General features: G+C 48.6%; 1 protein-coding gene across 1 annotated transcript in view; it reads left to right on the top strand.

Moving 5' to 3' along the window:
• The window catches only part of LOC144111914 (atrial natriuretic peptide receptor 1-like), a 47,083-nt gene that overhangs the window by 13,629 nt on the left and 17,296 nt on the right, over positions 1-16,158 (top strand). Inside the window, exons 6-14 of the mRNA XM_077644959.1 lie at positions 34-169; positions 895-986; positions 1,126-1,270; positions 2,677-2,897; positions 3,496-3,558; positions 5,547-5,624; positions 6,790-6,894; positions 13,484-13,555; positions 14,896-15,049. Coding sequence (XP_077501085.1) covers positions 34-169; positions 895-986; positions 1,126-1,270; positions 2,677-2,897; positions 3,496-3,558; positions 5,547-5,624; positions 6,790-6,894; positions 13,484-13,555; positions 14,896-15,049 — 1,066 coding nt within the window. The remainder of the gene's footprint in view (positions 1-33; positions 170-894; positions 987-1,125; positions 1,271-2,676; positions 2,898-3,495; positions 3,559-5,546; positions 5,625-6,789; positions 6,895-13,483; positions 13,556-14,895; positions 15,050-16,158) is intronic.

The raw sequence follows: 16,158 nt of genomic DNA, 5'->3' as shown, positions 1-16,158 counted from the left end.
GCCGCAGGTGCCGACACGATGCGCGTCTTACAGGTCAACGTGCTCATCGCGGGTTTCTACGACTGCGTCCACCTCTACGCCTGGGCGCTGAACGAGACGCTCGCCAACGGTGGGGACCCCATGGACGGTCGAGCACTCATAGACCTCATCATGAACAGCACGAGATACGGTAATGAGGCGACTACGCCGCTATCTCGGAGTTAATTGAAATAGCATATTGGAGAATTTGGCTGCATTCGGTGAAAATCCGAGCGGTGAAAGTCATTACGTGGCCAGAGGGCTGCTGCAGCCAGCGGTCCTTTGACACCACGCCTCAGCTCAAAACCTTCTTGAAGTCGACTGCTTTTCTTGTGGGCTCTTCGCGTTGTTTGACCCGAGAAGTACCACAGTAGCCGTGTGCACTGTGTCCACAACGCTAAAAGCCACGCGTCATGGCACTGCCAACAAAACATAAGCAAATTAAGATGCCGTGACTGAGCTTATAAAACATTCGGAGTTACTGCATGTAGATGGGATGAGTTCAGTTCATTGCCATCTAAGCATCTCCTTTGGTTACGAGCGACCGCTTAAAATGGTCGTTTAGATATAAATCAAGAGCAGGCCAAGGTGGTCTTTTCTTTAATATATTGGCAGCTTGTGCTTCCGGGAAACACCAATGATAGTAACGACGCAGGGTGACACGCGGTTAATTTCAAAACGTTTATTCGTTTGAATAACCTTACATTGTGTTCAGCCATCAATTCCAGCGATAAGAACACAGCATGCATGGTAATAAATTCTTGCGCTTGCATGTACAGTAATAACGACTTGTAGATTTGTGCACGACGCTGGAAATCATTGTCAGTTGAGTCAGTCAGCAACGAAAAGCGCCGCTCACGCTCCTTTTCGGCGCAGGACTGACGGGCAAAATTCACTTCAACGCGAACGGGGATCGCATCGCGGAGTACGCACTGAAGGCTCTCGACCCTGCCACACTTGAAATGCAGGTGAGTGTTGTGTGTCAGAGTCAGTATGGCTGACCACGTGGCATAGATGTAGGACCAAAAGTTCAGACAGTGCCTGTACGGAGCCGCTGGCTGGCGAGTACGTAATCAAATGTCGTTATATTTGCGGCACGAATCGCAGCCCGTGGCCGTATACCACGGAGCGCGACAGGTGCTGGTGCCGGTGGAGAATGCGACTATCTACTGGCCGGGTCAGCGGACCGAGCCGCCGCGAGATGTACCCGAATGCGGTTTCCTGGGGGACGCCCCGCATTGCCAGCGAAAAGGTGCGAGGCCAAGTGCGCCTTCCTCTTCTCCTCGCTCGGTTCACTCAGTGAGCCCTCTGCAGCGATTGCTCCAGGCCGGCGATCGATACAATGATTTCGTGACACAACACAATGGAGAGAAACATGTAGTTATTTTTCACGAACTGGATAGGCTTGTTGGCACTTCAGTTACCACTTGAACGCACTAATTTTTTTGCAGTTTTTCGTGAAATAAAGGGATTGGACTAGGAACCTACTACAAGCTGATCCCATGCTATCATGTTCGGATATACAGTTGTGACGTGCGACTAGCGTGCAATATGCTACGGAGATTTTAGTTTTAGACAAATGCTGGCACCGGAGTGAGAACAGATAAAGGTTTCGTACACTAGAGAAGAGAATTAAGAAGCGAATATAGAAAGATGGAAAAACAGACCCGCACGTAGCAGGGAGCACAACACGACTGTACGAATGGTCTCCGAAGTCGGTAAACTGACTTCCTTCGCAATTGAGCGATGAGGCTCCGGCCCGCAATGTCAGCAACAGTAAGGCAGAAACTTGGGCTAGTTGGATATTGTTTGAACTCATATTTTCTAGCGCTTAGTGAACACAGTGGACAAGAACACAAATACACAGGACGTACGCTAGTCCTCTGTACGTCCTGTGTATTTGTGTTCTTGTCCATTGTGTTCACTAAGCGCTAGAAAATATGAGTCAGCAACAGTCAGGTTTTGAACGTCGTAGCGAGGGCAGGCGCAGAGAAGACGCGCACTTTATGACAGCCGCATCTTGTTGCACACCGGAGTGTCTGCAGTTGCAGCAATATACAAACAGGCATTTGTAATGACCACAGGCGACATAGCAAAGTCTCACCAAAGAGAAGGTCTCTAGGTAGCAGTTACAATTCTAAGGATATATGAAGGGGGCGAGGGAGACAAGACGGCACGCGCCAGCTAGTTAAAGTCGAGCTGCATGCAGGAAGACTTCGCACTCTGGCAGCGTCAGTTTCAGCGTTAGTCACGATGGCATCTAAACACCCTGTGCTCATTTGCGAGTGTCCGGGCAGCTAGCTGCTCTAACTAGGTCTTTACCAGAGAGGCGAAAGCCACTAAAAAGTGCTGTCGGCCCCACTGTTGTCGCAATTCCTTGACATAATGCAAATCAACTTGCTAGTGAGTACCATGAGGCAGTACCGACTGTCTCTGGAGTCACAAAAACGCTGCCAGCCTACGAGGGACTTCCTCCCAGATATGCAGAGGGGATCAACGCTACCGCTGCCGATGTGGTTGCGAGCAAAACTTTCAGTTTTTTTTTACTTACGTAGCCGACATAACGACGGCGCCTGTGGAAGCATTGAGGGAAAGAGAGCCACCAGTTAAATGCGCACAGCCTGCCTGGTGGCATGACGGCTGGACGTGCTCGCGCAGAATCGCCCACGCTGCTGATTGTGGTGACGCTGGTGACGCTGCTGAGTTTCTTCGGTATGGCCATAGTCGCCCTCCTGTTCTACCGGAGGGTGCAGCTGGAGACGCAACTAGCAAACTTCTGGTGGAGCATCAAGTGGGAGGACATCTCTTTTCCGGAGAGAAGCCGGAAGTCTGCTAGTAGCCTCGCCACCAACGACGAAGGCCTGTCCAAGGGCTCGCCCGTGAGTTGCACTGTTTCCCGCGCTGTGTGCGCGCTGCGATTCACCTGCACGAATTCGGACGCGCGACGGCGGCGCTCGCGGCCGTTCTTTGCTGTCACCCGAAAGCTGTTCGAGCAGCCACGCCATGCCGTCAACAGTAAATGCTCGCGACGTTTGCCCAGTCAGTCGCCCGGCCGTCTCTCGACGGAAGGAAGGATGTAGTACCTAGCATAGCGAGAGCTATGGTACGCGTTGTTTTTTTTTTATTGGAACTTGCCTGCCGTCTTCTCGGCTGTACCCTTCCGACGAGTCAGTTAAGTTTTGCTCATTTTAATACATCTCTCGCCATGTCTTCATGAGAAGGCCTTAATAAGGAGCACACCACTGTCCACGCCTATCCGCGAATTACTTCTCTAAGGTGTGTTTATTTTCTTTGTTCCCCTTTTCTCATGAGCTGGTTCTCAAGTTAATAATCGCATATTATTATACCCAGCAATGCCGAACACGTGTCAGCGCCCACGTTTTTAAGGGAATGGCGGTGCGGTACGGAAGTCTCTTGCACAATCTTTCGGTAACTATTTTTTAACGCTTATGTTTTATCCCCGTGACCTTCGTGCAGAGATTCGGGGGTGCCTGCTCCACTCAAGGCTGTTACGGTGATGTCCACGTCGGAATTTACAAGGTAAGAGTGACACCACTGAGTCGCTAAACATGGCTTCTATCTTAGAGACAACAACATGTCTCTTTATTTTTATTTTAATTTATCATGAACTCACTGTTCGTACAGGTGAACAGCGAAATTGTGTAAAGCAAAAAATGTGGATCAGCTGGTTACAAATTTCTCGTCTCTTCTTCCGGCTGGAATAGCATCGAATGTATCTTCATACACTGTGCCTTCCGTCAGAGCTCGCTGAGCTGTTTAGCGTGCGCACAATTAATGCATTTGCGCATCTCCGACGACGCACACAGAAAACAAACAAGTCAGCGACGCACGGTAGAAGCGCCCTTTTGTTCCGAAAGAAAAAAAAAAGTCATGCGGTTCAACTTCCGCTGGCTGGACGCATTGTTTCGCACAACCACTGCGATAACGCAACGCTTCCGCGGAAGGACTAAACTAAAGCAAATTCAATCCCCATCCGGCTTTTCGCACTCCCTCGCTCGGTGGCGGGAGCCAAAGAAAATAAAAAAAACGAACTGAACGATACCGCTCGCGGAGATATCTTTCAAGAAAAAGCACAAAGTGACTTCCTCCAGAGCGGATGAAAAAATATGTTTAAGAAGCGAGTAAACATCGAGCTGCGCGGTGACATCCTTGCGAAGCCAAAGGCGGCGCATAAAATGCGGCCATAAACGAAAGCGCCGGGCCGAATTCAAAGGCGAGACGGGCTTTAAATGTTTCTCGAGCCCTTTTTGGCGTTCCCAAAATGCGAGCATAACGGTGCGTAGACGCCGAGGCGGCTGAGCGGTGGGGGAGCCGCTTCCGTTCCGAGCGAAGCCACGGCATTATAATCCTTTTGCGCAGTACATCGGCTCCCTGCCCGGACGCAGACAGCCCTCGTTACGACCGGTGTGTGGCAATCTATAGTGACGTGTGCGAGAGCCTTTTGGCGCGTGCTCATTTTCCGATGATGCGGATCGATGTAGTTCCCGAGACTGCAACGCCGAGCCAGAAGGTAAGGAGAAAACAGGCTTACGCATTTGTCGCCACTGTATTTCTTGCTAGGCTGCAACGTATAATTGTAAACATCGCAGTGCTCCTATTCTGGCTTAACACCGCTACAAGAAGCTTTGGTTTATGGTTTATGGGAGTTTAACGTCCCAAAGGCTATGAGGGACGCCGTAGCGAAGGGCTCCCGAAATTTCGACCACCTGGGGTTCTTTAACATGCACTGACATCGCACAGTACACGGGCCTCTAGAATTTCTCCTCCGTCGAAATTCGACCGCCGCGGTCGGGATTGAACCCGCGTCTTTCGGGTCAGCAGCCGAGCGCCTCTACCACTCAGCCACCGCTGCGGCGCTACAGGAAGTGGTTGGCTTAAAACCGCCTTATATACTTTGTGTGGTTTTCCCGTGCCAACCGGGAACTGCCAGATGTGAGGCGTGGTTTACTAAAGCACTCGCGATTCACTTCGACTGCCTGGTGTTCTTTAATGTGCACCAAAATCTTAGGGTAACGACGTTTTCCTTTCTTTTTTTTCATTCTACCGTTGTCGACATGCAGCTGCCCCGGCCCGCGCTAACTCATGCTCGGCAGCCGAACGCTCCTGTTCAACAGGCAAGCAGTTGAAAGCGGTTTACGTGAACCGAAGAAAATGCCACCAAGAATGAGTGACACAAAGCGCCCCGAGCTTGCCCCAGTGTATTTAAGTGAACCAGCTTGGTGCACGTGCACAGTGCACTTTGACAATAGAACGAGAGAAAAAAAAATAAAAAAAGAGAGGTCTTCTAACTCAAAAAGCCTATTTTTAAAAATCGTTTAAAGTCTTAGGTGAAACACCCTCCATATGGCCCTGTTTATCGAACCTCAGTTAGTTTTGTTGAACGGCCTTATATCCCATGAATGCGTGAAAGTAGACAGCGTGTGGTTCGCGTCGCCTCGACATCCTGTGTTAAACAGGGAAGCCGCCAGGCGGCCTGCAACGTGCATCACAACTGGCCTTTCCCACAGGGTATGACCGTTGCGGTGAAGACGATCCGTATGGCCAAGTTCACTGCCACTCGAACCATACTGCTGGAGCTGAAACAGGTAATACTTATTCTTTTTTTCACGTTACTTTGGGCCTCACCAAATTACTGCAACTTTGGGGCTTCTTTCGGAAAAAATGCCTTGTCTAATACTTGCATGTTTCGGCCCATGCAGGCTTTCTTCTTTCTCCCTTTACTAAATTACTTCTTCTTTTTTATTTTTATTTCATTCTTGGATCGAAAATATATTAAATTTCTAAGACGCGATCAGGAAGTAGACCGGAAACTGCACTCTATCGCAGAGAGGCAAGCAGTGAGCCCAGCAAGTTGGGCTGCTCCGCAAACACCGTGATGGTTATAGTAGTTCACATTTCGAACACGTCATTCCTTTAGAAGCGGTATTTTAGATCACAATCCTTGATGCCACGGGATCAATACGGACCAGCTCTGCCGCCTACTGCTCGCGTAGCCCTTGCACGCGACTTTCACGCGATTAAGACGTGCGTCTGTGCACCGGATTCGTCTCATCGCCAAGAGCAGCACTGTAGCCATAGATTACTGATTTTCGAGCGCACCGTCAGAGGCCGTAGGAGGAAACGCCACCACTTCTCAGCACCTGCGCTCTAACTCTAAATCCCAAGTTGTGTCTTTATATACCTGCAGCCACACCCCGTGACAAGTTCCGCCGCAGCGTCATTCGTGACCAAAGACAACTTCGTCCGCTTTCCTGTGCTATGCATCAAGTCAGATTTTGCTATAACCCGTCTTTGCATGCCGTGTTCTACAGGGAGTCACATATTGTCTTTTACCGGTTTCCGCTCGAGTGGCATGCTTTAGGCTTGCAGGGAGACCGACTGGACCCCCACTGTGGGCCTCTTTATCTCGTCACGCGCTGCGCATTTTGTGAGTGCCCTTTGTTTTCAGGCAAGGAGCAGGGCAAGTAAACGAACCAGCCTATCGTCCTCGCCAGCGCTGAAAAACCAGCACCAATTCTCCCATGCTTATTCGCCTGTGCCACCGTGGAGACGGGCGAGTTTAATATTCAAACGTGCGTTTGTTTCTGCACGGTGAATCGCTTCTTTTCTCCAGCCTCGGCTGCTCTTCGAAGTTCCGTTCGGAGAGCACCGTCGATACGCGGTTCTTTTCTCTCGCGCTCATCACTCGCGTGATGATCAAAGAGGCGCCGCCAGGCCCGAGGGGCTCCAGCCGTGCATGCGTGTGCGCAGATGAGGGACGTGACTCACGAGAACCTGGTGCGCCTGGTCGGGCTGACGACGGAGGACCCCAACGTGGGACTAGTCATGGAGTACTGCCCCCGCGGGAGCCTCAGGGTGAGAGAAGCTGGCACGCTCCCCATACGCACGGCTTCTGCGCACCGCTCGCCGAAGCCCGGAAGACGCGGGGCAATAAAAGGGCCGCGAACTGCGGCTTGGCCCGGCGCAAAGCAAAACACCCCGTGATTTAAACTCTCTACCCCTTCTACTTAAACCGCAGTGGTGGCCAAGGGGTTGAGCATCCGCCTCGCATGCGGGAGGTTCGGAGTTCGATCCCTAGTGTCGCCGGGATACAATGGGCACAAGCTTTCCCCTGGCCTGGTGCTCGGCTTATTTAGGGTGGAATGCTTTGGAAAATGGGTCTTTGACCCCACATTAAGAAAAACAAAAATACCTTGTGTCATGGCGCTCTTTGGCCATAGATGCCCTTGCGCCATAAAACTCCATAATCATCATCATCCTTATACTTAAAATATTTAAGCCCCGTATAAAAAGAAGGAGAAATCGGTTAGTCCTGAATGCTGCCAAGATTCCACTCTGGCGTCACAAGTTGCAACTTAAGGTGATTTTTTTCTTCAAAATGAGCCAAACACACAAACCGAAACTCAACCAAATTATACTGTAATGGGAAGCAAATACAAACATATTTTTCTTCGGAAAAACTATGATAACGAAAGTTGTCCCCATATAACGCCTAGAAAACCTGCGCGTAAATCTTATTTCAAATTTAAAAAAAAATGAGCGGGAACCTGCACAAGCACGGATCAGAATGAGCCAGATCCACTTGTGAAAGTCTTTTTTGCCAGCTTCGATCGACTGCCTAAGATATGAAGAGATCAGCGGAAGATCTGAACCCAAAACATGACAATAACGATGACATCATTATCCCCGTCACCGAGGAACAAGGATGCGACTCTGTTGCATTGAACGTTGAAGTGTTTTGTTCCGCTAGTTGGTACTGGCTTCCTAAATTCATCATTATTTACCAGATGGCAAACGCAGATAGAGAACGACAGCACTAGCGGTTGTCCTCTCGCTTTGTAGCCTGCCTGTATCTACCATTTTGCTGCTAATCATGAGTTTAGGATGATACAATGAAGTTGGATAAATTATAGATCCCACGCATTATAACTAGTTTATTTTTTCGCTGTCTAAGTTGGAACACAAGTAAAGAAGGCTGTCAAGCGCCTGTGGCAGAAGCCTACTATTCATATTTACTTGCAGTGCCCCTGACTGCAACATATTTGCTTGCATGCACAGCCCCTGATTGCACACAATTAATGTTTGAAATGTTTTTTTTTCTGTTAAATGCGCAACGTAATCATTTTAAGCAAAAACTTTATAAACAGAGCTTGACTTACTAACGTAGAAATTAAGTTTTCGGTAGAGAACTGCGTCAAATCGACAGTTTGCCATCGAAGAGATCCAAATCCAAAGTTTGCGCGCTGATTACCAAATTATTTGTGCAATTTTTCAGTACTTTGTAGATTACTTTAACTTACATGCAACGCATGGTAGAGATAGAGAGAGACGCTAGGCAGATGGTTTCTGGACAGTCACAAAGTGAAAAAGGGAGGGGAAAGCCTCAGGGTGTTTGCCAACGTTTCGGCAAGGGGACTTTTCTTCGTCTGGGCAAAGCGTTCATCATCGGCGAGGTTTATGTAGGGCCTTCACTCCGAGGGGGAAGGCTCAGTGAGAGGGAGGAGGGCCTGAAGTGGGAATGGTGTTAGAAAGGGGAGGGTGAATCTTTCCAGGCATGATGGCGGCTGAAGATGATTGACCGGTTGGCCTGCAAAACTATGAAAAGAGAAAAGCCAGCTCGGCAGAATGGAATCCGGCAGTGTGGAGCGCGGATAGTTAGCGAGCGTGGGTTTTGAAAGGTCCTGTGTAAGCAACTTTTCTCGTTTTTCTTACTTCCTGTTTCGGTGGATTTTATTTCATTAAAAAAAAAACCTCCTCACTTTAAGGATCGCTTTTGGCGAAATAAGGGAGAGGGGTAGAGAGGTGCTTGATTATCGCCATCACTTAATTATCGCCAGCGGAAGCTACATTTCTATACACAGCAAAAAAAAATGCCCCTTTAAAGGCGTAGCACTACTGACGGCATCCTTTCCACAGCCTTTCTCTCGTGTGTGCTTTTTTTTTTAAAGGATGCGTTGAGCACGTTAGCACCGTTAATGCACCCATGAACCCTTTAAAGTTGGACGGGTGCTAGGGTGTTGCAGCTCCTTTGTGTGCAAGGGTGCGTAAGGGTGTACAGGTACTCTTAGACTTTATGAAATTTGCAGTTGTTCAATCAAGTTTGCTTTTAAAATGATGCGAGCTGTTCGAGCTTTTCATTAAAAGCCAGCTGCAGCTTTGATGCGCGCAGCTATGACTGTGATTTGCGCCAGCTTAATAATTAATTTAATTGTTTTAGCTGAACTGCAAAGCATCAATGACATCGAAGGGGGGCTCGCTCAAATGGCATATATAAACTTGGATAAAGTATGCTGTCATGGGCAAGTGCGCACTGTGCGCAGGTGTGGTGACTTCTTGTTGAACCCTGTAACCTCAGTAGCTTTGTATGCCTCATTCCAGTAACGCTTATACATGTTTGCGTTCCTCTGGCATAAATACGTCTCACATGCTATATCACCGTGTTACTGTGCGAGCGAGTTAGCTGAAGGTTGGCCTCCTTTAGCAAGCTCATTTTTCTTTTACGAATACATTCAGCATAATCACGCCGCGAACATCATGCAGACATTATAAATGTGACTCCATCGCTGAATGGTTCAGACATGCCTTGAGAGACTCATCTGGGTATCATAATTATAATTGAGAAAGCCGAAATTATAATGCAAAGTTAGACAGGTCGTCAGCGTCATTTCGTAGGGAATACTCAACTTCCCACCAAAAGCGCACGCAAAAAAAAATAGAAAAAAAAACTATTAAGCAATCGGGAAAAGGGTGCAACTCTAACTGTCACATCCCCCACTATACGGATGTGACAACCATGGTTTGCATCCTTTTGGGAGGGTACAAAGGTGCGAGCTATAGACACGAAAATGCACTCTTAAGCGTGCATAATTTTTTTTGATTAGAGCGAATGTTGCGCACAGCCGGCTTTCTTCCGGTTTAGAAGAACTTCCGGCTTAGAAGACTTAGAAGAACGCGCTGGTCTTGTGTGCTCCTCAGGGCAGATACCATGCGTGTTCACATGCAGGAAATTGCTGCCGTTCCAACGCATACGACAGTTTTCGGCACTTCGAACAGCTGCGAGCACGTATAAACACAACCGCCTAGTTCCTTTTCGTCCACGTTCCCCAAACCCCGCACGAAAACAGGGCTCGAACCCGCGCGGCGACCATACAAAGTTCGTCCACGTGGCGTCCCTTTCCTCAGGCAGTGCCGCTTTCGATGAAAGCGGCTCGTGCCCAGCCTTGGCCGTCTTAACATGTTTTTGCGTGTTCCCCGGTCGGGAGGAGCGCGCAAGCGACGTTTTCCGTTCAGCCGCGCAGACGCCCCGCAGCAAAGCATCGCGGGCGAAAGCTTTGCTTTGATCCGAGCTCCGTCCTGGTTGGGAGGGAAAGCGCGCGGGAGCGTCTTGACATCGGCGAAGGACAAGCCATGCGCGCTCCTCTTTAGAATCGCCTTATGCTCCGCCGAGAACGCCTCCGAGTGAAGTAAGCGCGGAAAGGGGAGGCAAACATCGCGTTTTTCGCAGTGCTTGGCTCCGGATCATGCCTCACGATGACGCGTGGCGCGGATGCTGGGGGGCTTGCCGATCTACCGGAGAGCTCGCAGTCTTTTGTTCCGATCAGTGAACGCTTCGGCGCCTTTATTTTTCTTCAAGCGTGGAACTGGCGCCACGCGCTATGCGCGTTTGGCAGGATAACTGTGAATTGCGGGGCCCCTCAGAACGTTCCAAGCCTCGTGACATTCTTTATTGGCACCTGCATTTTAGGCTAAGCAAAAGGAAGGTTGGTACATTTTTCCACTTCATTCTGGTTAGTCATGTTACTCAGCGTTTTCGTAAATCAACCAATTAGCTACACCAAGCAAAATAAACTACGATGGAAGAGAGAGAGGGGGGGGGGGGTTCAGTTCGGTAGCTGATGTTCCGATAAGAGTGCCGTCGTCGGTTTTGTTTTGTGTAGTGAAAAGTCCCGCCTTCCTGCCTCCTGTCTACCGTAGAACCAATTAGCTAGTAAGTTGGCCGGTTAGTCAACTGAGCAACCAGTGTATGTACGTTGCAGGGAAGGCAGAGTTATCCCACATCTCCCCTCCTCTACATTTCAAATGCGTGGTAAATAAACATTAAATAAGGGAACTCTGATTGGAACGATTCCTACTACTAAGAGGTTCGGACCTCCCTGAGATCCGAGCAACACGGCTCCGCAAATCTGCCGAGGCTAGAGCACCTCATCGAAGCGCATGTTGGGGGGGGATTTTCGACCACCAGCATGAGGAAGGCTAGCAAACATAGCGGCTGGACGTGACCATTAATATTTGTGACCATGGTGTCACTCAGCTAACGCTGTTTTTCCTATTCACACTTGAACCTTCACTCTAACGTTGCAACCAAAAAAAAGTTCGCAACAGTACTATATTTCGGCACGACAGAGCCTCTGACTGCTACACATTTAACTAGATTTTTTTCAAGCAACAATATATAATCGAGGTAATGATCCTTTATTGGTAGTTTTGCTACCGCTTCTTACATTTCAGGTATTTTTTATTTATTCTTATTGTGCTGGACGCCGCAGTTGCATGTTTATTTTTGTTTTCTCGTGTTTTTGGAACCGCTGACGAGTGCTCCATCAGAAAAACAGCGTATACATACTGTTTTGCTTATTCAGTGGGCATTGTTTTCACAAAACATTGCAATCAAGTGAATATTTAATGACAGCTAAGAAACTTGACACACATACGTCTTACTGAAGGTCATTAGGGCGGCATGTAGATTATAATATGAAGAAAACGACCATAATGCACTATGTGATAGAAGGAAGCAGACAGCAAAGTTTCGAGCCCGCGCCTAACCAATATATTCATCGCTGTTTTGTTGTTGTTTTTTTTCCGTCTCTGCCGCGTTTTACCGACTCGAACGCACCCTTAACTGCGTCTCAATGAGTTGTGCAATGGACGCAAACAGCCTTGCTCTGAGCGCTGCTCGAAGGTAACCGATCAGGGGAGCAGCGTATGCGCACTTGAACGAGTTCACCGTGACTAACCTGACACGTGTAGCATCGCGACACGCTCTAAAGCAAGCAGCCGCTCTTCGAGCGACAGTAGTTAGACTTCGACCTTCATTCATCGGAGCGGGGGAGGAGATTCGAACGCGCGAAGTGGACGTCATTTCAATTTCGAGGCCCAAATCTAATTTCGCATTGCGATCCCGCTTGCAGGTACCGGGCTGCATGCGCGCTGGCGAAGTTTGCCCATCGCAAACCGACCGAGCCGCTGTTTTCCAGCCCCCGCAAGCGCTCTTCTTTCATCTCTCGCTGGAAGCGGAAAAGAGCGCCTTATTCGAGGTCAATTAAGCTGATTGAGCCCCCGCGAAGCCGCTCAAGTGAATTCAGCACACAGCGCGGCTCCCAGGAAAGCCTCCACACAAAGCAAAGTGAGGCCAAATATGTGAAAGGTCTGTTGATCGGAGGCGGATGGGGCGCGCTGTGTAACGAGAAATTTCCGCGCGCGACCTTCACCTTGTTTAGGACGACACGCGCCTCTACTCAGAAGCACAAAAAAGAAAAACAAATACGCTATGCAGCCCAGTTTCTTCTTCTCATGCTTCGAGCAAGTTTAACCGCAAATAGACTCTTCAATACCGCAAGAAGCCATTTGCAGCGGCCTTGAAAGTTTATCTCGGTTTCGCTGAAAGAGCTCTCGTCAGGCTTCGCGGACAGAAAGCGGCCAAGTTCAACTTGCAAAGCTTCAGTACGGGAAGCGAATGATGAATTTGAGCGGGATGGTTTATATCACCTGCAGTCATGCGCGCCATACCCATACCCCCCACACAGAAGTATATTTGTGAATTGCATCGTTATCGGTGTTTAGATTTCATAGTCGTAATTTTATGGGAAGCGCCATGTTAATACCGCATGCCTATGTGAAACAGGGCTTTTGAAGCTAAAACACCTGCCGCTTATCATTTGGGTGGCTTTAAGAATTATTGCTAGAAGACGCTTCTCAGTGCGAATTCTTGAAAAAAAATAATAAAAGGTATTCGTCCGCAATGTTTAGTTCCACCTCCGTCGTTACACCAAGTGATTATCGGTTGTATCTCTAAAACAAATTATGCCGTAGCCGCTGCTGCTGCCTTTCCGGCGACCGCATTGGGCTGTGAACTCGTTTACAGTCCAGTCCGGTCGTACAGAACAGGTTACAGAACACTGGCTGTAAACTGTGTATTTATGCCCAAAATGTTACATTTTTGGCCGCTGTAGGACAAAACTACAACCCTTGTAAGTTTACAAAGGTAGCTTTGTGGTATCCTCAATTGCAGTGAGAAAACAATCGTATTTTGTGTTTTGTGCCCATTTCTATTGCTGAGTTTTAAGTGATCATCGCAGTGCAATTGATCAAAGATGCTTCGGATTTCATGTGTGACCCTTGGGTGAGTCGCTTTTAAACCTTTCCTTTCCCTGGCATGCGCATTCAGGACCTCCTGGAGAATGAGTCTCTAAAATTAGACTGGACGTTTCGGTACTCCATCATCAACGACATTGTTGAGGTAAGTTAAACAAAAGAAATTCCTCTTTTTCTTCTGTGTTTACCATTTTTGTTCATGATTACTAGAAAGCGGACGAAATACGAAAAACGGACGGCCCAACCCTGCACTTGTAAATGAATCAGAGAAAAAACGCAGTGCAAAAAAATGAGGAGTTATAGCACGACAGATTAAGTTTACACGTGCTCAAAATGAGATAACCCTCACCCAGCAAGGTTAGTTATAGAGGGCCGGCCGATGCACAGCCTGGAAGACGAGGAATATTTCCTTCGCGAGCTGATATTTTCGTTCCGTCAGGACAGTCGTGCTATATCTTGCACAAAGGAGTCGCGCTCGCGACAGTGGACTGCCGGAAGAGAGATTTTTCTGTGTAGCAGCGTGGGCGCCAGGGATACGTTGTGTTCTGTGTTTTGCTCAGCTGTGCTCAGCTGAGCGAATTCGGTTCAGTTTGTTACTGGCCTAGAGGGCCACTCTTAACAGACGCGTGTAGCCTCTTTCTTGGGACAATGAGGGCACGTCTCACAAGGCAGCCTGAATTGTTCCCTGTAAGCTGTAAGCTCATGCATGGTGGCATGTTTTGAACAAGGCAGATCAAAGACACGGCGCTGCGATTCTGGCCTTGACAAGGTTAGAATGACTTGGCCGAAGGTGACAATAGCCTTGGGGGACCTCAAGGAGCAAAGATGAAAGTGAATGTTCGCTTTCGAAACTAGATCTCAAATAAAAGACTGGATTTCACTATTCTTTGCCACATCGGATGGAAAATATGGACCAGAGTTTTTTGCACCTAACGCTCCTGAAACCGCATTTGTCACCTGTGAAAACTCGGTATCTTTTACAGACACAAACTGAACATCCACATACCTGAAATAATTTTTATGGGTGCAACTGAAGATATTCGTCCTGACGGTGGCCATCCTGTTGTCATCATTCAATTCCTAAGTGAATGTTAAAAATAATTCGAGCTGAAATAAATTTTTAAGCGGAGCAAAGCATAAAAACCGGTGAACACTCTCAAGGTTAGGTTACACACAACACAAATATACCGCCAAAAAGCAGAAGAATGCACAACCGCCGCCGTAGCTCAATTGGCAGCGCCGCGCACGTGAAATTCGGAGGAATAAGAACAAGAGTACGCATTTCATGGGCGAATGAGCTGTGTCGAACTAATAGTAAGTAAGGCCAATGCCATAGATTCTGTGTGCGCAGCAGCGTACGAATCGCACTATAACGTAAGGCATTAGGCACTGAATGGCATTAAATTTGCCCGCCTGATACGGGTGCAAATTTCTTGCGCCCCACCGTAAAACGTGGAGACAACGGCAAAACCGCCGGGTACGCAGGGCATGAGCTTCCTGCACGGTGGCTTCATCATCTACCACGGCCGCCTCAAGTCCACCGCCTGCCTCATTGACGCCCGGTTCGTGGTCAAGATCTCAAACTTCGGCCTGCGCGAACTGCGCAAGCAGGTCACGCCGCCCGACATCGAAAACCCCCGTACGTATATACGCTCGGCTGCTGCCGCCCTCCTCCTTCTCGCCACCTTCCCGGAGTCCTGCGACATCAAATAAGTCTCGTTGAAATAACTTCCGCGACACTTATAACCCGTCGCTGCAGTTATGTGGAGTTGCCTACTTCAGTTGTAGCCCTGCAGACCACCGTAGTGCTGGAACGGCGAACAGCGTCGCAACGAAAGCGACTTCTCACATCAGCTTCGGGATTCTGTATTACGTGTGGCGCACTCGCGTGCGAGCCTCAACCATGTAGGCTAGGGCTTCGCGCGGCTTAATTACTTTCTGGCATTTCCCTTTATTTTTCTCCGCCCACTGGCGCATTTATGGGCGCCTGTGCTTGCCAACATTGCCTTCCTTTCTTGTGCTTAGTTTGCGCTTAGTTTTGTACATTCATAAACCTATTTTTTCTTGTGTAACGTGCTTGACATATGTGCAATGCCGCTATTGTAGCATCTCACGTCTTTTTGTGCATGTATTTTGAATGTCTGCCATTCTTTAGTGAATATTATGTATTTGGACCTTTCACTAGCCAAACTGGCTATTTTTTTAATTGGTTTTGGGGAGAAAGGGAATGGCGCAGTATCTGTCTCATATATCGTTGGACACCTGAACCGCGCCGTAAGGGAAGGGATAAAGGAGGGAGTGAAAGAAGAAAGAAGAAAGAGGTGCCATAGTGGAGGGCTCCGGAGTAATTTCGACCAGCTGGGGATCTTTAACGTGCACTGACATCGCACAGCACACGGGCGCCTTAGCGTTTTTCCTCCATAAAAACGCAGCCGCCGCGGTCGGGTTCGAACCCGGGAACTCCGGATCAGTAGTCGAGCGCCCTAACCACTGAGCCTCCGCGGCGGGGCGCAGGCTATTGGTCTAATTAAGTTTTGATGTATTGGTTTTATAAAATAAAATGATGATGATGATGAAAAAAAATGTTTTCCCACACGGCTTTGGGACCTTGTTTGCTAACCGTGGCGTGAAGCGAATCTAGAAAAAAGCTGAGTCATCTCGAATTTGCTTCTCTCGTTCTCAGTGTGCGACAACTGGTTTCAGCCTAGAGTAAAGTAAGTGGATCTAACGGGATGAGAGGTGCTATAG

The sequence above is a fragment of the Amblyomma americanum genome, chromosome 1 (genome assembly GCF_052857255.1).
Source record: "Amblyomma americanum isolate KBUSLIRL-KWMA chromosome 1, ASM5285725v1, whole genome shotgun sequence".
NCBI classification, from domain to species: domain Eukaryota; kingdom Metazoa; phylum Arthropoda; class Arachnida; order Ixodida; family Ixodidae; genus Amblyomma; species Amblyomma americanum.
The sequence above is the reverse complement of the archived record's forward strand: the minus strand, read 5'-3'. Positions and strand labels throughout refer to the sequence as shown.